Source organism: Schistocerca piceifrons, chromosome 8 (assembly GCF_021461385.2).
Source record: "Schistocerca piceifrons isolate TAMUIC-IGC-003096 chromosome 8, iqSchPice1.1, whole genome shotgun sequence".
Taxonomy (NCBI): domain Eukaryota; kingdom Metazoa; phylum Arthropoda; class Insecta; order Orthoptera; family Acrididae; genus Schistocerca; species Schistocerca piceifrons.
Window position 1 is genome coordinate 110,118,928 of NC_060145.1, and position 27,008 is coordinate 110,145,935.

Consider the following 27,008-nt stretch of genomic DNA (forward strand, 5'->3'; position numbering starts at 1 on the left):
AAATGGGCAAAGGATTTAGCATAGTGCGCAATGAAAATTACTACAATACTGATAATGTAAAATGAATAACTTTTATTTCAAAGAAATAGTCATCACCTATCAATCTGTTTGCCAATATCACCAAATTTAAAATTTCCTTGTTGTTTTCCTGAAGTAGTGAAGCCTAGCGAAGTTCTCTTTTTGTCCCCCCCTCGTTTATTGGTTTTATTGTGCAACTGGGATAGCCTCTCAAGCACACTTCTTGATGAAACTTCTGCTTCATCGCCTGCCTCTTCCGACGACATCGAGTTAACTGCACAGCATACAATCACACCACCATGGTTATGAGGAGCTTCTCGTGCACTTACGGAGCATAAAGACTACGGTGCCATGCTATGCAGCAAAGAATGACGAGTGCTCCCGGAGTGAGCAGTTCGACAGGCGACAGTCATCTGAAGTGCGAGACATATTTTCAAAAAACTCTTCATCCCTTATTTCGCCTCCTTACAGACGGAATCCCTTCACAAACAACGCCTGTAGTATACAATCAACGCCCTCTGCAAATTTCAAGTTTATATTCTTAGTTGTTTTTGGTGGGCGATTATGAGTCAGTGAGCGAGTGAGCCAGTCGGGACATTGCCTTCTACTATATATAGAGATGACCGATATTCCAAACCCTTCCGTGATAGATCATCATCATATTTAAAGTCGTAAATTATAAGCATAGCATACGTGTGAGTACATAATAGCCTGAACTATAGTTTCTACATGTGAAGAAGCAGGGTACACATTTGTTGACTTGAGCCCAAAATCAATCAACGAAGAACATTTCAAAATTTTCTGGTGTCTTTATAGGAGTATAGATGAGACGTTGATTCGTTTTGCAACCTGAAGGAAGAAAATCAGTAAAAATCTAAAGTCAGTGTGGCCCCACGTGATTTCTCCCGTTTGCTACATTAAAATATGGGTTGGGCCGATAAAATTTTCGTCAAATGAAAATCTGGGCTGTGAACGGTCATTTGGCTGAGTTCGTTGCAAATCTCTTCCACAAATAAAAGTGTAATTCCGCTGCCTTAAGCGTAATGAGGTCAATTGCGACATTAAACATATAACACGTCAGCCTCAGTTGCAAATAGAAGCCAATCTTCACCTAGGCTTCAGCCAAAATAATTTGGCCTTCTTCAGAAGCTATTGACACTGAACTATTGCATTCAAAAGTTTGGCCATGTCAAGTATAAAACTATAGCATGACATGGCCAAACTTTGGCATGCAATAGTTTAGTCTCAATAGCTTCTGAAGGAGGTCAAATTATTTTGGCTGAAACCTAGGTAAAGATTGGTTTCTATTTGCAACTGAGGCTGACGTGTTATACGAGGGTTATTCCAAAAGTAAGGTCCGATTCGCCGTAACTATTGAAATTTGGCGCCAATGACAAAACACGCATGTGCGCCGACTCCCGGCAAGCCTTGCGCGTCAAACGCCGCCATTCGCTTTGTTACTGTTGCTGAGTGTAGTTCACAGTGTCACTTTACAATGTTTAGGACAATTGATCAGCCCGCCGATTGTGAAGTAAGGGCAGTGATACGGTTTTTGTCTGCAAGAAACAATTCAGCGGCGGAAATCCATCGGCAGATTACTGAAGTGTACGGTCCTAACATAATGAGCGACAGTAAAGTGCGCAAGTGGGTGCGAGCTTTTAATGAAGGACGGGATAATGTGCACGATGAACCACGGTGTGGCCGACCATCAGTGATTTCAGACGATTTGGTCAATGCGGTTGACAAAAAAATTCGTGAAGATCGCCGATTCACTATTACAGACGTAGACATGCATTTTCCGAATGTGAGTAGAACAACTTTGTACAGAATTGTGTCTGAACATTTGAAGTTTCACAAATTGTGTGCCCGTTGGGTTCCCAGGCTGCTTACTGAGCCCCAACGAATGAAAATAATGGCTTTTGCTCTTGATTTTTTGGAGCGATATCATAAGGAAGGTGACAGTCTTTTAGACAATGTTGTCACAGGGGATGAGACATGGGTTTCTCACATCACTCCAGAGTCTAAACGTCAGTCAATGCAATGGCGTCACACGTCATCGCCAGTCAAGGTCAAGGCAAAGCAGACAATCTCAACACGTAAGGTTATGGCGACTGTGTTCTGGGATAGACGTGGAGTATTGTTAGTCGACTTTATGGAGAGAGGAACAACGATTAATAAAGCTGCCTACTGCGCTACCCTGACTAAACTTCGACGTGCAATCCAGAATAAGCGACGTGGTCTTTTGTCGTCTGGAATCTTCTTGTTGCATGACAATGCCAGACCCCACACTGCAAATGAAACGCAAGCTCTGATCAAGAAATTTGGATGGGAACAGATGGACCATCCTCCTTACAGTCCGGACCTGGCGCCAAGTGGTTTCCACCTGTTCCGTTACTTAAAGGAATTTCTCGGCGGCAAGCGCTTCGACACAGATGATGAAGTGAAAGAAGCAGTTAAGGACTGGTTATCGTCACAGGTGGCCGATTTCTATAACATGGGCATTCAAAAGCTTGTTGAACGATGTGACAAATGTTTAAATAAGTATGGAAGTTATGTAGAAAAATAGATAAAGATGTAAGGAATGTAAATAAAACAATTGTTTTGAAAAAACATTTTAGTTTTGATTTTTTTTTATAACCGGACCTTACTTTTGGAATAACCCTCGTATGTTTAATTATTACAGTTTCTGACGAGGCTGCACGATGTTAATAATTCTTAAATTACGACACTGTTGAAAAATATTTGCATTCATAAATATGTTACGCTTGTTACTAAACTCATCAGCTGGTCTAGTAAATACGCTCATGATACGAAATTAATAACCATATTCCTGTTTAAAACACAAAGTTAGCTAAATGAGTCGTTCGTCGACCATCGCGGAACCAGGCTCGGCTGAAGCACCTGCAACGACCTTCCACTTCTCAGTTCATTCCACTACTCGCTCTTCCCCTTCACTCTATTCGCCACGAGAATCAGCGGACCGAAGCAGAGCGGCAAAATAACTCGCCACACTTCCGCAAACAGCAGTGCCGCATTCCTCGCGAGAACAGCTGGCCTAGCGGTGCCCGCTCACAAAGTTGCAAGCAGCCAAGAATGCCATTAAAAGTTTTAAAAAGCGTCGCGTTTCACTGCTCGCGGCAGCTAATTGTGGGCCAACGTTTAGATTTTATTCGATTGGTTTTTCTATCATGGCATATCACGCAGCGCCAATTACACTCTGCCGCTCCGTGACTAGTTCACTGCAGTGTCCACTATATCGTTTGACGCTAACGTACAGGCAATCTGATTTTTATAACACTGGGCAAACAGTGATACAATGTTTATCGGTATGCATTCCAAGAAGGCTATGCACAACAAATGGCTGTAATTTTTACGATATATACCTAAGATCCCGATCTCTAAAACCCTTGAAAATTTTCTTGATATCTTTATCCCTTTTCAAGATGCAGAGGTTCAAAGTTACCCTACTTGTACACGTAAAATCTGGTGTGAGGTGAAACAGTAGTTTATGAAGTGACGTAGCACGGAGAAATATAATGTGTCTCCGTTATCATCAGAAGGGTTCTGGGAACCGCATGTTGCTGTAGTGCTGAAGCACACGCAAAATTGTTGTGTACGTAAAATCCGGTCTGAGGTGTAAGGTTATAAAGCTTTGCACTATTTCAATTTCACGTAAATAAACAATCAAAATTTTACTGGTCCGTAATATTTTTTTCAAACGAGTGGCATGTCCAGCTGAGGCAGGGAAAAGACGGGAACCAACGGAAAAATGCTCCTTTTGGAGCACAAAAAAGGCGAATACACTCTTGTTTAAAAGACACTGACTGAAAAGTGGGGTGCAGCTGACTCATTCTACGTTCCTCAGCACCTTCCATAAAAGGGTTGCGTAATACGATAGCGGTAACGCCACCTGAATCACCCTGTGTATCGGCGTGGCTTGCTAATTTCCTTATACATGTTTCTATGGAGGTGAAATGAAATGATTGGCCAGGATATCCCCTTCGGGGTTCGGCCGCCGTATTGCAAGTCTTTTTGACTTGGCGCCACTTCGGCGGCTTGCGTGTCAATGGTGATGAAAATGATGATGATGAACATACAACACTCAGTCCCCTGCCGGGAATCGAACCCGGGCACCCTTGCGTGGTAGACGGCAACGCTACCGCTGCGCTACGGAGGCGGACTATGGAAGAAAAAAAAGCTCCTCCGGCCAAGTAACGGCAAATTATAACCTTTCAAATAACACAAATCTAACATTAGATGAAGTTAACATGAAATGCCTCAACAACACTACAGATAACTTAAGTGTATAAGCAACTAATATGCAGCAGCAGAACTTTTTGTGAAATTTGGAACATTCCTAACGATTTAGAAGACAAATATTTTGATTATTAATGCCATCAAAAAGGGAAAGAGGCAATGTGAATAGCTTAGAAAATGAACATCGGATTCCACTGAAAATATATCCTGTGCCTTTGTTACTAATTTTATATTTGTCAAAATGAATACAATACTTGTTCACATCTAGTTGTTACCTACATAAGTCGAGAACAGAGTAACAGGCAGGTCATAAATGATAAAATATAACGTTATGCGCAATGTACTTTAAATGGCGCTGTGTGGTTTCACTAACCCTGGGGAGGGCACAAAAATGTGGCGAAACAGGACGAAAAGGCGGATGTTTAACGAGTGGGAAGCGTTTGTTGGCTAACGGAAGTTTGAGCTCTCGGCCATTTTCAGGTCTTCCACATGGCCAGTTTCTAAGAAAGATTTGTCGTATTAAGACGTTTAAAATTAATACGAAGTTCTAGAACAAATTTACTCAAACCTAACACTGGCAGTTTCGTCACACATTTTCGGCACACGAATGACAGTGGCACTAAGATGAAAATTTATCAATTGATTGATACTGCTTCATCACACTTTTGCATGGAGAAGTAGGTAACTAGGCGGAAATTTTTTGATGGCAGGAAATACTAATGGCCACGGTGTTTTTAGAGCAGTGTGTGTGCGATCAACAGGGAAACTGTGATGCTCTGAAGAAATTTAAAAAATATATATTTAACATATTGAGCAGATGAAGTTCGCTGCTTATTCACGAAAACTTCTGCTGTTCTCTTAAAGGAAGTATTTGATTATTAAGGAGCGTTGGAAGCCACTGCTATTAAGGGACTGATTACTCGGCAGGAAGTGTTCCAGGAAGGAATGAGCGTTACGTTGAGTTAGACGCTTTTACTGTATGTCTACAGCAACGAAGGAAGGGAAAAAGGGATATCAAGGTTTAACGCCGCGTTGATATCGAGGTCATTACAGACGCAGCAAATGCTCGGATTGTTTAAAGGTTCGGGAAGCAAGTCGGCCGTGCTCTTTCAAAGCCGTTTGCCTGGAGCGAGTTAGAGAAATCGCGGAAAACGTAAATCTGGATGGTCGGACACGAATTTGAGCCATATCGTCCTCCAAAATGCTTCTACGAAGGCAGAACTGACAACTGTCACAGGGATCGTTGATTCCTTTTGTGGTCGCGAGAGTCACATTCAAATCCCTTTATGCTGCAGGATTAGTGCTTTCATAAAAATAAAAACACAAGCAATCCACAACACGAAGTAAATTGGAATACACAAAGCGGTTGGTCCAGCTCCAGCGCAATTGTTTGTTGCGATTGGCAGTGGTTGTTCAGGCCCGACCCCTACCGGCCTCTTACGCAACTACAGTTCATAACACTCCCCACCTAAGACTACCATGATACAGTGTCCGCATAATACACTCTGCTGTTATCGGAAACATGGGGTGACTTCACAGTAAACAAGTATATTTGTGACTCAGGAAAACGCATCGCATTATCAGTATTTCAGGTCAGTTGTGCATATATCAAAACTTAATTACACGCTGATATACAATAAGCCGACCGAAGCGTTCTCTCTCCCAGGTGCAGTAATATTTTGGTCGAGTAGTACAATAAAGGACTTGATGATGTTTTGATTTGCATTTTGTTCATCGATCCACTCTTAGCGTAATATTGGGTCGCTGAAATACAACTGAGCAGGGAACTGTGCACAAGTGTCAGTCGTAACATTACGCAACGCCTGATCAACATGACCACATAACCACAATCGTTTGCTGCTACATAATGGCAGATGTTCTGTGAGCTCACATTCGTACATGAATAAACTAAACCAAACATCATTTGAAGGAATGGAGTTTTGAATCAGATGGCCCGATGTTACTTCATTCAAAAAGCACAGATACAACTGTACACGCCCCAGGATGCATTAATTTGTGCAAAACATAAAATCCGTGGTGGTGGTGGTAGCCGCAGTCGTGGTGGTGGTGGTGGTGGTGGTGGTGGTGGTGGTGGTGGTGGTCAAGTAAATGTTTTTATACGATGGTCTAATTTCCACTTTCACACCATACCAACGTTGTCTGTTCTAGTGTTTCAAATAGTTTTCTATCTACCTATAAATCTGGAAAGGGGGCTAAAGTTCAGCGAGAAGAAATAAAAACCAGGGCGGAAGTGCAATGTCCTCGGCAAATCTGAGAGGGCGAAGGACTATGAAGAGTACGTGAACTGTGTCTGCAAAAGAGATCGTAAGATGAATATCAAAGTCAAACTTGAGTAACGGAATGTAGCCACATTAAATCAGGTGATGCCGAAGGAATTAGATTAGGAAACCCATGTTGTTGTTGTTGTTGTTGTCTTCAGTCCTGAGGCTGGTTTGATGCAGCTCTCCACGCTACTCTATCCTGTGCAAGCTTCTTCATCTCCCAGTACTTACTGCAACCTACATCCTTCTGAATCTGTTTAGTGTATTCATCTCTTGGTCTCCCTCTACGATTTTTACCCTCCACGCTGCCCTCCAATGCTAAATTTGTGATCCCTTGATGCCTCAGAACATGTCCTACCAACCGGTCCCTTCTTCTTGTCAAGTTGTGTCACAAACTCCTCTCTTCCCCAATTCTATTCAATACCTCCTCATTAGTTATGTGATCTACCCATCTAATCTTCAGCATTCTTCTGTAGCACCACATTTCGAAAGCTTCTATTCTCTTCTTGTCCAAACTCTTTATCGTCCATGTTTCACTTCCATACATGGCTACACTCCATACAAATACTTTCAGAAACGACTTCCTGACAAATCTATACTCGATGTTAACAAATTTCTCTTCAGAAACGCTTTCCTTGCCATTGCCAGTCTACATTTTATATCTTCTCTACTTCGACCATCATCAGTTATTTTGCTCCCCAAATAGCAAAACTGATTTACTACTTTAAGGTCTCATTTCCTAATCTAATTCCCTCAACATCACCCGACTTAATTCGACTACATTCCATTATCCTCGTTTTGCTTTTGTTGATGTTCATCTTATGCCCACCTTTCAAGACACTGTCCATCCCGTTCAACTGCTCTTCCAAGTCCTTTCCTGTCTCTGACATAATTACAATGTCATCGGCGAACCTCAAAGTTTTTATTTCTTCTCCATGGATTTTAATACCTACTCCGAATTTTTCTTTTGTTTCCTTTACTGCTTGCTCAGTATACAGATTGAACAACATTGGGGACAGGCTACAACCCTGTCTCACTCCCTTCCCAACCACTGCTTCCCTTTCATGTCCATCGACTCTTACAATTGCCATCTGGTTTCTATACAAATTGTAAATAGCCTTTCGCTCCCTGTATTTTACCCCTGCCACCTTTAGAACTTGAAAGAGAGTATTCCAGTCAACATTGTCAAAAGCTTTTTCTAAGTCTACAAATGCTAGAAATGTAAGTTTGCCTTTCCTTAATCTATTTTCTAAGATAAGTCGTAGGGTCAGTATTGCCTCAAGTGTTCCAACATTTCTGCGGAATCCAAACTGATCTTCCCCGAGGTCAGCTTCTATCAGTTTTTCCATTCGTCTGTAAAGAATTCGCGCTAGTATTTTGCAGCTGTGACTTATTAAACTGATAGTTCGGTAATTTTCACATCTGTCAACAGCTGCTTTCTTTGGGATTGGAATTACTATATTCTTCTTGAAGTCTGAGGGTATTTCGCCTGTCTCATACATCTTGCTCACCAGATGGTAGAGTTTTGTCAGGACTGGCACTCCCAAGGCCGTCAGTAGTTCTGATGGAACCCATACATATTATAAAAGAATATGTATGCATGTTTTGCATCTCCTCCTAACCGCTGGATCGATTTCAAGCAAACGTGTTACACACATAACTTACTGCCTGAAGGAACTCTCATGTGAGTAAGAACCTGGTGTGGGGGTGAAAAACTAGTGTAACTCACGACGCGTAAATAGCAAGACTATATTTATTTAGTATCTGAGAACGAGAACAATTAATGACTTCCAACAAAGATTATGTGTAATTTCAAACCTTTACGAGACTTTTTCTCGCTTATATCCCCCCCCCCCCCACCCCCCAGAAAATGATCAAGGAAAAAAAATTTATCGCTTACTGCAGTTTCGCTGTTCATGCATTAAAGCTGCAGCATCAAACGTGACTCCGTAATTTATTAGTTGTTTACGAATAACTCTATTGCAACATATTTTGTACAGTTTTCACGTATACCACGGAATGTATCTGGCAAAATGTGTTTTTACGACACACAGTTCAGGATATATGGCGTTATAAACACTGAGCTGTGAATAAACGAAACTACAAGGTGAAATTCGCTACAGGTACAGGCGAAATGTGAGTACAGATGTATGTGAAATACACATGACATGTGCGAATGCGGGCAAAGACGCGCTTTAAAAGCTCCTCCTAAACCTTGCGTCGATTTCAATCAAACTTGGTACACTGGTCACATACTATCTCGAAAGAAATACAGTGGGGGTAAGAAACACAAACCTCCTATTGGAATGGGGGTGAAACGTGGAGACAGAAATGAGGAGAGAACAGATGGACAGACAGAGGGGAGGAGAAGAAAAGGGCAAGAGGAGATGAACAGAGAGTGGAGGAGGTGCACGGATAGAGGTGGGAGAAGGTGGTGGACAGAGAGTGGGACGGAGAAGATGAACCAATAGTAGGTTGGAATAAATACATACGGGGGCTACGCCGGGTACTCAGCTAGTCAGACACTGAAGCGGTAGATTGGTTTTGTTTTCTAGTAAAATAACTGATGATGGCCATTCAATACAATATTTTAAACGTTAGGAAGTCTGTTCTGGAGGTACTTGCCTGAAGTGCAGCCTTGTACGGATGTGAAACGTGGACTATAGACCGTTTGAACCTGAAGAGAACAGATGCTTTCGAAATGTGGTGTTCGGGGTGTATAAAAATGAATTCCTATTTCCCAAACCAAGAGGAAGGTCACTGCCTACATAAAACTTCGTTCAGTGCATGGTGGAGGGTACTTCACTTACGGATTTCAACAAAAGTCACAGTGTTGCTCCGATCTTGATGAAATTTTGTACATTTGATCTTCAAAACAAGGGAAACCTCACCATCTACGTGAAATTTCATACGGTGTATGGCGGAGGGCGCCTTACAACAGATTTACACGCCATTTGACTGATCAGCTTGGGAGTTGGCTCATTTATGTATGTTTTCGTGGTGAAGGCATTTACACATGCCAACGTATGCTGGATGGCGGATGGTTGGCCTACCTTTAAATAAATTCAATATCGTCTCGTTAATCAGCATGAAAGTTGGCAGATATACCTATTTTTTCATAGATGAGGAAAGAGGAGGTGGCATGACGGAGGCGGAGGAGGAGATATACGGAGAGAGGAGAACGTGATGGGGGCGGGGTGTGAATTTGATGTACTATTAGAAAAAGCGGAGAAGAAGGTGGACAGAGACGGGAAGATGGATGGATGGAGAAGAGGATGGAGAGGAGGAGAAAGTGTTGTGAGAGAGGGGGACAGATGGAGGAGATGAAAAGAGAGACGGTTGGGCGGAAGGAGGGGGTGGATAGAGAGACGAGATAGGACTAAATGGACAAGAGAGATGAGGTAAGAGCGGATGAACTGATATAAAACTGGGATGAATAAATATCCGGGCAACGCTGGGTTTACAGTTAGTAATTAGATAAAGATTTATGCGACAATGGGCGTGTTCATCTGAAAGAAATTGCAGAATATTTCCCTATGGTTAGATGCGGCGTATAAAGTCTCGATAACTAGAGTGTTGTTCTTGATGTGTACAGATGATAAAATTCGTTGCTTAATATAGATGACTCCACAAAAGTTCATCTAGTTGGAATTTCATCTTTATAAAATGAACTATATAATAACCAGCTGAAAAATGCCCGTGTTGGAGCACAATAAAGGCAAATATGATCGTGTTTAAAAGTCTCTGACAGAAAAGAGGGCAACCAGCTGTCTGAGTCCTCATTCCGCCTTCCTCACCAAAAATTCTGGAAGCTTCACAGGACGAGTGACCATGTTATGTAGGAAATTTACCAAGTAAAATTTCAGTTTTGTTGAGACAAAAATTCAATAAATAGCAGATTGTGTATTAGAACTTTAGAAATACCGTTAAAAGCGTACTTTTGTGAATGAGATCCGCCAAATACAAATAATTAGTTTCGTATGACATATATGACGAAACTCCAGAATCGGCAAGTTAACTTTGCGAAATTATTGATGCTGATCGACGACGACACTGAGGGTGAGCGACTGGGGTAGACAAGCAGTGGGAGAGGCTCAGTTCGCAAACACCTCGTTAGGGAACCGGTTGCTCTGGGACAGCTTCACTACCTACTGCACCCTTGTGGGAAACCCCACGATAGGAAACCCCACGTAGCCGCAGGTTCGAATCCTGCCTCGGGAATGGATGTGTGTGATGTCCTTATGTTAGCTAGGTTTAAATAGTTCTAAGTTCTAGGGGACTGATGAAATGGCTCTGAACACTATGGGACTTAACATCTAAGGTCATCAGTCCCCTAGAACTTTAGAACTACTTAAAACTAACCAACCTAAGACATCACACACATCCATGCCCGAGGCAGGATTCGAACCTGCGACAGTAGCAGTCACGCGGCTCCAGACTGAAGCGCCTAGAACCACTCGGCCACTCCTGGGGGACTGATGACCTTAGAAGTTAAGTCCCATAGTGCTCAGAGCCATTTGAACCATTTCAACTAACGAATAGGTACTGAATAAAATCGGAATGAAATCTGTGACACAACTCGTCTAAATAGAAAGATCAGTTGAGAGTACATATCTCGATCTACCAAAGATTTATCAATTTGAATTATAGTAAGCAGGCTGAAATGGATGTTGGATTCTATAGTTACACAAAGATGAAGAGGGTTGAGGAGGGTAAGACTAGTATGAGGAATCAAATTATGAGAAACGGCAAATAAAATACTAGGCACGAGACAGCCATAAGGTCTGCAAAAAGCTGATAGATTAACACACATCCAATAATTTCCAACTCCTCTCGACGACGTACTACTGAACACTAGCAAGGAAGCGCATGTACTGTATGATACCGCGCAGGTGCCTCACTCAGGAACGAAAGGGAACAGGTAATTCGGAAGCACGGGGCGGCGGCAAACCACTAAGGCCGGAAACGGACGGTAAATAATACACTGCGGCCGGTTCCCACGGGGCTCGTATTCAGACGCGCCATTGTTCCTGTCGGCCCGCAAGAATCGCCTCGTTCCTTCCTCCTCAGCCACGGCCGGAGGGAAGGGAACAAAGGACCCGGGCTTCATACATTTTGCAATACACTGACCTGCAAGACAGAGGGGGAGGAAGTGGGTGCGACCTGCAATATCGTTGCTGTTGCTGTATTCGTATTCTGCGAGCGTTCTAATATCCCTTACTTCTCTCACGCAATTCGGGAGTTTGGAAGTATTCTGAACGCTGCCGTCCCGGACACAAACTGCCTATTTACACGTAAATGTTAAAATATGCTGTCGCGGAAATAGACAGCCAACGAAACACAGTAGCCGATAACATCACTGTACACCTATGATTTAAAGGCCCAAACATGCAAGCGACGGATAGCGGCAATCGTCATGTTGCGCGCTGTGTGTCCGTAGTAAGCACGTGTGCGCGAAACTCGCATATGGAAGCGATTGATCGCTGATCGCTCGTAATTCCCAAGCAGCCTTATGAATCGCATGCGACTGATTGTCTATAGTATGGCTGCTTCGCTGCGACTCTAGCGATAAATAATGGTAGTATACTTCGTTTAGTTTCGTTATATTTATGTGAATTACAGGTTTTACGTTGGAATTAGTTGTTAGACAAGGAGTACGAAGAACCGTAAAAAGTGACGAAGTTGCCTCACTAAGAAGGAATGAAAAGTTGAAGTTGGCATCAAGCCGAAGGTATTTTGAAAGCCACAGTGCATAGTCCTAATGGACGTGTAATGCTGTTGCCTTCCTGCGGGCTTGGAACTGACTTACCCAGCCAGTTATAGGAGAGACCTACAACTTAACGCGGATTTCGAACCACGATGCAACTCGGCATTTCTCACACAATTACAAATATTGTTAGTGGTGAAAGAAGTGAAAATTGACAGATACAGATCCTAGGATTATCAGGGGATCGATTCACTTTAACTGTGAGCCAACGGGAAGGAATACAAATATCTGATCAAAAGTATCCGGACACCCACATAATGCGGAATCGACCTCATGATGCAACGAGAGGAGGACCCGTCAGAACAAAGATGGCGAAGAGTATTGTGCTGTCAGCAGAGAAGCGGTAGCAGCAGACTGGGTCTGTCAGGAGAGCTTAATGACTTCGTCTGGGGGTGTCACTTCAGTAACAAATCCACCTACGACATTTCAACCTTCCCGCAGCTGCTAAAGTCGACTGTTAGCGACGAGAGTGTGAAGTGGAAACGCGAAGGAACAACCACACTTCAACCAAGACCAATCAGACCTCGTGTACTGGTGGACAGGGACCGTCGAACATTGCGGAAGATACATGTAAAAATAACGTGAAATCAGCGGAAAGAATCAGCAGCACATGTAGAAGAAGGGGAGATAAAAAGAATGGGATACGATGGTCGAACACATCAGCTAAACATTTCTGTGGTCAGTGGTAAGCGACGCCTGGGGTAGTGTACAGACCGATCTCACTGGACAATGGATGACTGGAAACGAGTGGTTTCGAGTGACGAATCACGCTAATCCATTTGGCGATCCGATGAAAGGATTTGGGTTTGGCAAATGCCTGAAGGACGTTACCTGCCATTATGTGTAGAGCAAAACGGTGAAGTATGAAGGAGGCTGTGTTTTGGTATAGGTGTTTTTCGTGGTCAGGGTGTTGTCCCATTATTGTGGTTAAGAAAACAGTAAAAGCTCCATATTTAGCAATCGTATACAACCGGTCGCTCGTTGAAATATTCGTACCTAAAGGCTGGAGAGTTTCATCAGTCACACCAATATCCAACAAAGCAAACAGGAGTAATCTGCTGAATTACACACCTATACCTAACGTCGATTTGCAGCATTATTTTTGAACATTTGCTGTGCTTGAACACTGTGAGTATCTCAAATAAAGCGATTTACTGACAAACAGCCAACGCGGATTCAGAAAATATCGTTCTTGTGAAACACAACGATCTATTTATTCTGACGAAGTAACGAGTGATACTGACAGAGGACGTCAAATTGATTCTATGATTTAGATTTCCACGCGGCTTTTGACATCGTACCTCACAAGTGACTTCTAATCAAACTGCGTACCTATGGACTTTCGTCTCAGCTGTGCGACTGGATTTGTGATTTCCTGGTGAACAGGTCACAGTTCGTAGTAAATGACAGAATGTTATGGAGTAAAACAGAATATCTGGCGTTCCCCAAGGCCCTCTGCTGTACCTGATCTACATAAAAAATTTAGGAGACACTCTGAGTAGCATTCTTACATTGTTTTTAATGATTGTGTCATTTACCGTTTCATAAAGTCATCAGATGATCAAATCAAGTTGCAAAATGATTTAGACAACAGGATATCTGATGGTGACAAAAGTAGCAAATGACTCTAAATAACGAAAAGTCTGAAGTCATCCAGCTGAGTACCAAAAGGAATCCGCTAGAATTCGGTTACACGATAAATCACACACATCTAACGGCTGTAAATTCAATTAAATCCTTAAGGATTACAATTACGAATAACGTAAGTTGGAACGATCTGGTAGATAATGTCGTGGGTAAAGCAAACCACAGATTACGATTTATTTGCAGAACACTGAGAAAATGCAACAAGTCTACTAAACAAACTGCCAACACTACGCTTGTGCGTCCTCTTCTGGAGTATTGCTGTAGAGTGTGGGATCCGCATAAGATAGGACCGATCGAGAAATCGAAGAAGTTCAAAGAAAGGCAGCTCGTTTTGTACTATCGCGAAATATGGGCGACAGCGTCACATGAAACGTGAATTAGAGTGACAATCATTAAAACAAAGTTGTTTTTCGCTGCGGCAGAGTCTTCTCATGAAATTTTGATCAGCAGCTTCCTCCTCATAGTGTGAAAATATTTTGTTGTCACCCACTTACATACGGAGGAATGCTCATCGTAATAAAGTAAGAGAAATCAGAGGTCAACAGAAAGATTTAAGTGTTTGTTTTTCCCGTGCGCTGTTCGAGAGTGGAACGATAGAGAAATAGGTTGAAGGTGGTTCGAGAAGTCTCTGTAATTGTGAATAGCAGAACAATCGTATAGACCTAGAATGTGGACACATTTATGGCACTGTGTACTGTGTACAGTAGAGGAACAGTTCGGAGACGATGAAGATGTGCATCAGCATGACAATGCACCCTGTCATAAAGAAACATCTGTGAGGCAATGCTTTGTGGACAATAACATTCCTGAAGTGACCTGGCGTGCCCACAGTCCCAACCTGAACCCAATGGAACGCCTTTGGGATGAGTTGTGAAGTCGGCTTCCCTCCAGACCCCAGAGTCCTGCACAGCTAGCGTCCACGGCTTGGGCTCCTGAACAAGAACCGGCTGTTATTCCTCAGCAGACATTCAGGTACTTCAATGCAAGTGACACCAACAGAGTTCAAGCCTTTATAACAGTGAAGGTGGACACACACCATACTAATGTCCACTAATAAATGTCTGGATACTAGTTATTAGATGTATAAACATTCGTAGTCTAGATTTTGCAGTGAGCAACATTCTGAAACTTGTGCTGTAAAAGTATTGATCTATGAGGAGTTCACAGAAATAGGGACAATATACTTGTCTCCTTCTAGTGATTTTGAGGAATTTATCAAACAATTATTAAAGTTTTTAGGCTCCAATCTGAATGTCTCACTATAATATTAAGTGGGCATTCTAACTGTAATCGTTTGGGGCACGACGGGTACATACCTACTTCGTATTCTAGAGCGATTTCATATAAACTCCCAACACATCATACAGTTTATAATAAAAGTTGCGGAAACCAACAGCGTTACTATTTGACAGCATTTCTATGGACAGACCGAGATTGTAAAGCCCTATGTAAATACTTGTCGTTAAATTTGAAGACAACTAAATGGAAAACGGAATGAGTACTTTAAAATGTATTTGCTACAACAAGAAGCCAAAAGCGTCCCACACTCAGGGACCGAGTATAGGGAAGCAGATGCACGGAAACAGCATCACTGCTCATGGTAAGGTCCTACTGTCCTTCCCCAATCTGTTATTGTCACTTGTGTATCTGTGTTGTGTCGATGTCTGTGATGAGTGCTTGTAGACTGTTGTGTTGGTATGGATGATAAACAGAGACAGGAAAAATGTACTGAACTCATCTGACATTAATAAACAGTGTAACATATCCCGTAAGCTAATACAGTCACACGCTATGTACAAAATTGCTGTCCTAAGAAATTAACCTACGTGAGTAGATTACATGAACCGAAATACTGGATTATAAACCGTATCATAATATCGTGCAAAGTTAGCGTCAAGAGAGATGATCATATGCTGAAACCTCTTCGCAAATTTTATTGTAAAAATTGAAACAAAATCAGAGAATCGAAATGGCAAACATTCCAGGAGGGAAAAAATTCCTCCAAGAACAGAAGTTCTATTTGGAACGTAATAGAAAATGAGACAGGAACTAGGAATCGGAAAAACTGAAAATTCTTTAAAGGTTAATACAAGCACTCCAGAAATCACTATTAAGTACAGGCAGAGTATACTTTTTATTCTACCATATATTGAACATCAGGCAGTTGCATACACTGGTAAAATTCTTCAAGAGAGATTGTATACCTTTTACTCAACCTACTTCATTCTTTACAGGACTGCTGTGCAATGGTCCCACGAATATTCGTACACTGCGCTCTGAAAACAAGTTCTCGCAGTTCCTAAGTATGTTTCCACAAAATAGCCAGTACAGGATACTTTTGCTAGCAAAAAACGACGTAGAAGTTTTTATTTTTTGGGTATTGTGTATATAGTGGAGTGTATGTTGAATCCAAGTTTTCGGCCTTCTTTTTGTGGCAAAAGAACCAAGAAATTTCGTCTTTCAGGTTTTCGCCTATTACTCGCAAATAAAAGAGCATGACAACATTAAAAAACAATTAAATTAATAGAGATAAACATTTTATCAAATTTCAATTCCATCGAGGTCGTTTGGGAAACTGCGGCAGGTCCTGGTTGAGCAACCGATTTTCAGGATCCATTGCGGCACCTTCACCAAATTCGTCGTCCTGGAACACATGTTCCCTCTCTTCCTCATCCTGCTCGAGCCCAATTTCTGGGGCGTTCTCGCAAGATAAGCCACAACAGTGTTCGCTCGTCGAGAAGCACTTCAGTGAAGACTTGCGATATCCACATACTGCTGTGCATCCTGTTTTGCATTCGCACGAAACCATCTCCAGGATCGTGTGTGGTGCGGCATCTTTCGTCATCGTCGCGGGAAACAAGAGTGATAAGTTTTTCTTCCAGCTCCTCTGACATGGCTCAGTTTTCTTCCCCAGTCAAGATTGCACTTTATGGTAGGATCGCAATGACGGCCACCTTGCTGCGTCCGATGTTGGCGGTAGCCTTTCATACTTGAAAGACTTTCCCGGGGCAGACTTCACAGAAAGGTCGTACCCGAGCTCGTCCAAAGTCGCACAGTTGGAATTCCCATGCAGTGCTAACATCAGCTGTTCTTCTGTCTGTGCTATTAAGTCTTGAGAGACTGAGGGCTTAACAAATTCAGCAGCTTGCATTTTGAGGTGTGGCTGTTGCTCCATAAGGTTTAGAAATCTCTCTTTTACTTGGTAAAAAAAAAAACGGGGGGGGGGCGGGGGGGGGGGGGGACGTGGCACCGTATCTTGTGAAAGCATGGCTCCAATGACAAAGGCAGGATCGAAATTGAAAGAATTACTGGGGTACCACATACTGTTCATTTCCTCTTCCCAGTTTGTTGTTTCCTCGTCCCGCTAAGAGAACAAGCACGCTAATGTCCTCTGTTACGATTGCCACATTATCAGACTCAGCATCGTGGGAGATAACTGTTTCCACGATTAAGGAATCGGCATCTTCCTTAGTACTTTGCACTGCGTTTCCATTTCAGTTCATTATCACGTTGTCGACAAAATTGAGATGGACTACTTAGCGCAACAAGGCAGAAACAATCATTACTTGCAAACGTTTGTGCGAGTTAAACTCAATCTACATGCATACTGTGCTATCAAGGAAGTGCGTAGCAGTGTGTACTTCCCACTACTGGCACTTCTTCCCGTGGGAGCGAGGGAAGAAGAACTGCTTGAACGCCTGTGTGCGGGCTGTAATTAGTCTAATCTTGTCTTCGTGATCCCTACAGGAGTGGCAATTAGGAGCTTTTAGTATATTCCTATGTTCCTCACTTAATGCTTGATCCTAAAGCTTTCTAAATAGGCTTTCACGGGGCAGGTTACGTCTATCTTCCGTCGTCTGCCAGTTCAGTTGTCCAGCATCTCAGAGACGCTCTGCCACTGGTAAACAAAAGGTTGACCGTTCCTGCTGATCTCCTTTGTATACGTTCAGTATCCTCTGCTAGTTCTACACGGCCCAATCACACTAATGTGAACAGCTGTTAAGAGCCTGAATAATCAATCTTTTGCAGCGCGGACGCGCAGGAAGAGTGGCAGTGAGGTTCTGGAAGGTACCGACAAGGATATGGACCCACGCAGATTACAGTGCAGTGGCCAGCTTTCTCAGTTGAGGATCGTTGGCGCGAACAGACCAGTCGAGGTGGTCATACAGTTTCCCGATTCGTTTTAAATACGGGGGGACGAGGGCTGGCGGTCAGGGAAGTACGGTAAAACTCATCCTGCGAGCTGCGTGATACATTGCACTGTTCTGCTGGTACAGGCTATCGTGCCAAGAAAAAGCAAACTGGATCTAGAAGTGATCATGGTCCCCAAGGATAAAAGTGTACTTATGTTTAAGTGTTGTGCCTTCCAGAGCGGTTTTGCACTACCAGCACAAAGATTTAATCTGCCAGCGAATTTCAAACCAGGGCACACTCTGTTACAGAATGAGAAATCATTCTAAATATCTCCTTTGTAAGATTGAGACACATGTACTGTATGTCTACCGCGCAACATTACTGACATTTCATATAAGGGTGATTCACGAATATACGCAAATATTTTAATTCGTTATTCTACAAGTAAACCGAAAAATAAATGTTCAGATAAACATAGGTCCGCAAATGTTTGGTTACCGAGTTAAAATACTTGCATATCTTCGTGAATCACCCTGTATATTTCTTACATTTACGTGTTTTCATATTTGTTTACTTTTACTAAAAGTGATTATGAAGTCTATGTTCTTTTGTATGTTAAATGTATGAAACTACTATGTAATATAACAAGTTTAGGCTTAGGGAGTTTGGAGCTGCAGCTGACAGGAAAGGTGCCTAGGATGTGAACGCGCCATGGTAACGGCATGAAACAATGTTTCGTGGAGTTTACTAACTGGAAGTATTATTTAGAACTGTGTATGCCAGGCATACATCGCTTTAACTGTGTTAGGTGCCTATTCCTATTCCCTCAACAGTTCCAAGTAATCATAAAAGTGAAAGTTTATATTCAAACAGTTAATTATTTATTTGCTAAGGTATTTGCTAGTATTACGTAAACCAGGTTTTATATTCTGAGACATAATTTACAAGTTTTCCTCGTATTAATAAAATTGAATAACTTCATTTAATGTTAAATTATATTTACTTAATTTTGCTTAAAGTAGTACTACTGAGCATATTTTATTTGATGTGTAAATTAATTCCTGAAAAGTGTTTTGCAAACTAAGTTGTATGCTTTAGCAGTTCAAGGGTTTCCTTCTTGTTTTAGATACAGGACAGGTTTGTCATAAGTGAACTTTTATTAAACTACGAGTTGGTTTACAGTGAAAGTGGCTGTAAAAGAGTGTGTAGTAGACTATAAAAGATTCAGGACCCCCATGTGTCAGTTATTGCATAGTTCAATAACCAGTTAACTTTCATATAAGAATAGCGTGGTGTTTGTGTACAGTGAGAGACCATAACAGCTTCAGGATTCCCGTAAGTTTACCGCTTTACGCATGATTAACATTAGATAAATTTATGACGATAGTAAAGGATTGAAGCTTCCAGTGTGTTCTCGTTTGATTCCATTTTTGTCCTGCAGTCTGGAAGTAGAGATAATTATAAACTTAGTTTTCATACTAAAGTTTGAAAACCACTAAAATTTATTCTAAAATTATCTGTCCGTTTTGGGCTGGCGACCGAATTTATATCCTCTGTTACATACAGTTACCATTGTCTGAGGAACATCGGTTCGAATCATGTCATTGTTTCACTTCGTCCTTCTAATGCGAAGCTATATCACGAAAAGGAAATCATAGTCAGATTGCTTAATCCATTACACAATACCACTGTCAATTAAAACTAAAAATGGGGTAACATTAACTGAATTACCGGGAACTGGAATATAACGTAAACTGAGTGTAGTGTTATAAGCTGATTACTTTCTACTAGTATGCTACCAGCGAATCAATGTCTACTACCCGCTATACTTACCAGTGAGCCTACGTCATGGTAGCATTTCATTTCGTATCCCTGAAGTTCTTTCGCCTCCAGCAATGACTGATAATGTGAGATAATTCCAATTTTCACCGTTTTTTTGGAGTCCGCGTTTGACTGTACGTGTCCATGTAAATCGTTGTGTGACTCAATGCAAAGGACGGTGGAAGCCCCCACCACCACCACCACCACCACCACCACCACCACCACCACCTCTTACAACAGGACTATCCCTAATACAGCACTTGTCTATTCAGCCGATTTTTTTTATATTTATTCAAATCGGTACATCCAGGTATTTGTTTTGTCGAACTTCGTATCCGTGAGGTTAACGCAACAGACCCTTATGCGGGGACCTGGGTTCGATTCTCGGTACTGCCGGGGGAGGACTGGACCGGAGAGCACTCAGCCTCGTGAAGCCAACTGAGGAGCCACCTGACTGCGAGGTAGCGGCTCCAAGGTCGTAGAGACGACGATAGCCGGCAGCGCCCTCCATGCTCCTCCAACCGCGTCCTATGATGAACAACTAAGGATGATATGGTAGTCCGTCGACTACCGAGTGGTCTTCAGCGCCTGATTGCGGGGTTTCCGTTTTTCCCACGTATTTTTGTTAGTTCACTGATTCCAATTGTGACTCGCTGATGATGTCCTCTTGGGATATTATGTTTTTGCATTTTGTGTAGCGCATAATTTTACACTACTATACTTTTAACGCAATTTGCCAATCTCTGCACTACTCTGCTGTATTATCCAGATCTGACTGAATATCTCTGCAGTTTTTTAGACAGTAGTTCATTACAGATTACTTCACTTGCGAACAGTCTGAGTTTATTATCAATATTATCCGTTAGGTCATTACTATACAGTATTGACAAGGGGCCGCCGGCCGAAGTGGCCGTGCGGTTAAAGGCGCTGCAGTCTGGAACCGCAAGATCGCTACGGTCGCAGGTTCGAATCCTGCCTCGGGCATGGATGTTTGTGATGTCCTTAGGTTAGTTAGGTTTAATTAGTTCTAAGTTCTAGGGGACTAATGACCTCAGCAGTTGAGTCCCATAGTGCTCAGAGCCATTTTTTTGACAAGGGGCTCAACGATTCCCTGAGGTACTCCTGAAGTTATTCCTACATCCGACGACAAGTCTCCATCCTGCAAGCTCCCTATCAAGAAATCTTGAATCTCGTCACAAATCTGCTTGATACATGATCCGACCGTATTTTCCATAATAAGCGCCAGTGTGGTAGTGATTCATATCCTTATGAGCTACGCTTTAGCCCATTCCGAATGTATGCACAGATAGAAAATGTCTAAGATTGGATGCTGTTGCCAGGTACCCCGCCTCATAATTTCAAAAACTAAACCGATTAACAAACAGAAATTCTTGGAAAAGTGTCAGACGAAAACCAACACAGAAAAGGAATACGTGACAAACTGTATTCGAGTTTGATATGGTCGAACATTCATACACTAACGTAATTTGTGAAACTGACAGGCCCACTGAATTATACCTGGTGATCAAAACGCCAGTATAAATTTGAAAACTGAATAAATCACGGAATAATGTAGATAGAGAGGTACAAATTGACACACATGCTTGGAATGACATGGGGTTTTATTAGAACAAAATAAATAAATAAATACGAAAGTTCAAAAAATGTCCGACAGATGGCGCTTCATCTGATCAGAATAGCAATAATTAGCATAACAAAGTAAGACAAAGTAAAGATGATGTTCTTTACAGGAAATGCTCAATATGTCCATCATCATTCCCCAACAATAGCTGTAGTGCCGAGGAATAATGTTGTGAAGAGCACTGTAAAGCATGTCCGGAGTTATGGTGAGGCATTGGCGTCGGATGTTGTCTTTCAGCATCCCTAGAGATGTCGGTCGATCACGATACACTTGCGACTTCAGGTAACCCCAAAGCCAATAATCGCACGGACTGAGGTCTGCGGACCTGGGAGGCCAAGCATGACGAAAGTGGCGGCTGAGCACACGATCACCACCAAACGACGCGCGCAAGAGATTTTTCACGCGTCTAGCAATATGGGGTGGTTCTAATAAAACCCCATGTCATTCCAAGCACGTGTGTCAATTTTTATCTCTCTATCTACATTATACCGTGGTTTATTAAGTTTTCAAATTTACACTGACTTTTTGATCACCCGGTATTTCTCTGCAGTCACATCTACATAACTACTCTGCAGTTCACACTTAAGTGCCTGGCAGAGCGTTCTTCAGACTATTCCTCTACCGTTCCGCTATACAACAACGCGTGGCTCAGATTTCTCTTATTTTATTACGACGCAGACTCACAGAAGAGAATGGGAAGGACGGAGACTCACCCTGCAGAGTAGGCGATCTGCTCCGAGTCAGGGTCGCAGTCCAGGGCGGCATTGCTGGAGACCGTGAGGCCCAGCACCCGCTCGAGCTTCACCTGAAACCAGAGCAAACACAGCTGTCAGCAAGAGCAACACCGTGGCTGTCTTCTCAACGCAACATAGTAATGCAGAGCGGACGGATCCACGGGTGCCCGCTAACTTAAATAGGCGGTGTGGTCCGTATGGCGAACAAGAATCAAACCGTCACTGGAAAGCTCCTACAATAGCTGCAGTCAACAACACATGCATCACTGGCAGACGTCTCCGCGGATATCCGCAGGTGTATTTGCGGATATTCTTAATACTAATTACTGTTCTAAAAGGTGAAAGATAGTGTCAGTATTACGATATTGGTCTATTAGTGAGTATTTTAATAGCACCATCATAATCCATACATTCGTTAATGAAATTCTTCATAGGTAACCCATCACAATTTCATAAAAATCCATATCAACAAAACGAGGGAAAAATGATCTTTATTATCCCATTAGTAAAGTTGTCAGTGGTTCAGAAAAGAGTTTAATAAGCAGCAACGAAAATTTTTAATCATTTGTCCAATACCATAAAATGTCTTGCATTTTTTCATGTTGAGAAATTAGAAGGAGCTATCTACGAAATTGTTCAAATGGCTCTGAGCACTATGGGACTTAACAGGGATGGTCATCAGTCCCCTAGAACTTAGAACTACTTAAACCTAACTAACCTAAGGACATCACACAACACCCAGTCATCACGAGGCAGAGAAAATCCCTGACCCCGCCGGGAAAGCTATCTACGTTTTACTTCATTAAAAAATAAAAATAAAAAAGAAACCACACAAGCTTTCAATAGCCAATATCGCATAAACTCGACTTTATTTTTGACATCCTGTTTCGACAGATATAACTGTCTTCTTCTGGTCTGTAACAAAACATTTTGACGTAATATCGGAGTACTTTTTTTGTTTGACATTACACAAAACGGAAATGGAAACTGTGCATTCACATACATTCAAAAAAATTTTTGTTACAGAACGTGTTCATTTTGAGTTTTGTAACAAAATTTTTATGGGGTATGCAAACGTACAGTTTCCATTTCCGTTTTTTGAAACGTCAAACAAAAAAATGTTCTCAAATATTACGCCGTAAATCATGACTGGAGATACATAGCATATATATGCATTATGTTACAGACCAGAGGACGACAGTTATGTACGTCTGAACCATGTGCCAAAAATTAAGAATAATTTACATGGCCTTGGCCATTACCACACAGACTATACTTTTACCACATAAAATGTCTGACAGGCAGCATAGCAAGTTTTAAATCTAACCTAACAATCATCTTCCCTGGACAGTTCCCTTTATTCCATGGACTAATTTCTACTAAAAACTAGTTTTCTTTATAGACATTACTGGTATTTAAGTGCAGTAGCATGAGTACACACATAAAAAGACAGTGTTCATTAATGTTAACACTGTTCGTATATACATATCGTGTAAGTTGACTCGGTTCACATTATTTCGATGAAAGAACACTTCAAATGATCAATGGATCATGTAACTAACTAATTCACTAACTAACTTTGCATTACATGGCATAGACAGTAATGATTATTCTTGTTCTAAGTCACTACTACTATCTTTTTTTTTTGGACGGAGTGCCTCTCTCTGTATTAGTTTCAATGCGCAGTACACTGGAGATTGTAGGTGCTTTTTTGACAACTGTAAGGGCTAAGGATGGCGACATTGCTATCTTTCTGATCAGCGTAATTAGAGCGTGTTTCCGAAGTACCGGCAGTTGCCTGAGTGATTCCTGTAACCTTACGTAACCACTGAAAAATGCCACAAAGTGACATACATACTGGTCCGCAACACTGCACCCTTTGAAATCTTCGAACATACGACATAAAAAATATTTGGTAGAAAACAAAGTTGTTACCAGTTTCGCTTAAAAAATTCTTATAAGTACGCCATTCAGCGATTATTACACTGAGGAGTTTTACCCGGTAACACGGTTTAACAGTACGGTGAATTAACATACGTTTGACAAAGTAACGCGTCGATTTCATAATGTAAAGCAAAAATTCTGCAGAAAATTTCACAAAATCAGATAAAAAGTTGAAACTTAAAGGATGTATCAAGAATATGACAAACTTATGTTGTATTAAAACGTGTTCGTAACAGGCTTCTATGTTCTTAGTCTATGAAATGTTTGTTACTTCAACAGAAGAAAAATCAGACCGCGCGCAAGCCTAACGCCTGAGCTCCAATGTTCCGAACCGGACTCAAATAATTTAATACCAGCGGATGTGGGTAGAATGCAAGCGGATAAGGAACACGCTAGTATGGGGTGTAGTTTTCTTCTCCGCACAGGCTTCTAATCATCGGTTACAATTGATACTAACATCTATAGTCGACGGCGATTGGGACAGAGCGGAGGAAGTTGAATCGGCCGCAGCTATCTGAAAAGCGACACTTCCGAATACGCCTGAAACGGCTGCGGGAACAACGAAAGGACTGAATCGTGATGGCAAGGGAGTTTTGAATCTCATACGTGAATACGAGTAGGATATTGTTGGGTGGTGGTGGAAGAATGCTTTTACCATTGCACCACAACCCTTGATGTTAACGGTTTCCAAGGTAACCGCCGCGATTCCCCACAATTACGTTTTCGCTGATCACACGTTAGGGACGTCTATTGCACAAGTTAGTAAATACTGGAACACGCGCATAAAGATACAAAGATAACTGTTCAGCTAGAAATACATGCCATTTGTACTGTATACGGTATATAAGCTGCAACTCCCTCAAACGGTAAATTTTTGATCGTTCCTTATATTTCTATTATTAAACTAAATATCCCAATCACACGGTCTTCTTTGAAAGGTCAGCATGCAGCCGTATTTGAATTCTAATTATGTTAAAAATCTGTGAAGTGATACGTTCCAGATCGTTTCAGTATATTGTGCAAGCTATTCATATGTGATCGACTGAACTAAACAAAAGACAATTCAAAAATTCACGCTAATTGAGAAATCTAAGATTAAAGCATATTAATACTTGCTTTTGAGAATATTTTTAGGCTGAATTAGTTTCGTGCTTGCCGCTAGAGGACATATTTTGTTTTTACAGAACGCCGACCGTATTTCAATAAGATACTGCAACAATATGACTGGACGTATGACTCTATTTAGCCTACTTTCCACATAATCCCCACTGAATTGCAAAAATTATTGAGTCTGAATAACCTCTGTAATTACAATTTATGTAGAAGCATACCGATTGCTCACTTCAACGTTTCTTGAACCTTCCCGTCTTCGTTAAATGGAATCTGCAAGTCTGGAAACAAGTGAATGCGGTGTCCAATAAACGAAGTTATCGCGACTGCATTTTTCGCCGTCAGTAAGGCGAACACCGCGGCTTCGTCTCAATAATGTCCTTGATGATAGTTTCCAGCGAGGACTACTCATTTTCCGGTCAAAACAATAGTTGACACTGTTATTCGACACGAGGACGAAATTTTGAATTTATCCTCTGGCACTGAGTATTGTCTCAAAATACGTTGACTATCTCCGATACGTGGTGAGCTATTGAAATTTCATCACCACTAAAAACGCACTTTTTTCAAAAAATCGCCTGGTGTTTTTCGTGACAGCGCTAATTTATCACTGGGCTAGTTTTGGAATAGAGACGCCCATTTTGGACTCAGTTGCAGAAAACGAAAATGCTGCGACATAGGCCCAGAGAACTGCAACACTTCGTGCGGAAAACAGAGACGGGAGCAACGGTAAGTCCGAAAGAAAAGCTTTTGTTTCACTCTTCTCGGATCTTTACTTCAGTCTGCACGCAGCCCCTGCCCCGCATTCTAAACAAAGCTGCCGTCGGCCACAGAAGCAGAAGCCCCTTGTTCCCAGAGTCGCGCAGCAGCCGCTGCTGGACTGTGTCGGTGCGGCCGAGTTCCGCTTCAGAAGAAGTGGAAGGCGCCCCGCGTCGCAGACTGAAGCAGTTCTCCTTGAAAACGGACACTGGCGAGGCCCGCGACTGCCAGGGGCCGCAGCCGGCCGTGGGATCTGACCGAGCAAAGCTTCCCAAAGCACACACACAGCCACGTTTGTTTCAACGAACCGATCTTCCGTCAGCTGTCAGATCGAGGTGGCGAGGATTTGTCACCTGTAAATTACCGTTTCTGTACGTAAAGAAAACCTCCACACACAGTCCCCATCCCCCCACCCCTCCCCCGAAACTGCCACACTGTTATGCCAACCACTCATGGCATACGACTTTATTATTTACATATTTGACAGTTTGTTATGAAAGGTAGGACCAAGCCCTAACTTTTAAAAAAGACCTGTAAACCTCCCACCCCGGTTCTGTTACGTAAAGGATATCCATGTGTACGGGGCAGTCAAATAAAAACGAGTCACATGGCACATGTGGAAAAAGTTTGTAAGCTGTTTAACATTTCAAAAAATGGTTCTGAGCACAATGGGACTTAACAGCTGAGGTCATCAGTCCCCTAGAACTTAGAACTACTTAAACCTAACTAACATAAGGACATCACACACATCCATGCCCGAGGCAGGATTCGAACCTGCAACCGTAGCGGTCGCGCGGTTCCAGACTGAAGCGCCTAGAGCCGCTCGGCCACACCGGCCGGCTTTAACATTTCAAAAGTAATCGCTTAAGTGTTAATACATATATCCCACAGTG

At 42.1% G+C, this 27,008-nt stretch overlaps 1 protein-coding gene across 1 annotated transcript in view; it reads right to left on the reverse strand.

The window, feature by feature from the left end:
• LOC124711196 (mitogen-activated protein kinase-binding protein 1) overlaps positions 1 to 27,008 on the reverse strand; it is a 378,080-nt gene that overhangs the window by 147,673 nt on the left and 203,399 nt on the right. The window contains exon 3 of the mRNA XM_047241126.1: positions 22,282 to 22,373. Coding sequence (XP_047097082.1) covers positions 22,282 to 22,373 — 92 coding nt within the window. The remainder of the gene's footprint in view (positions 1 to 22,281; positions 22,374 to 27,008) is intronic.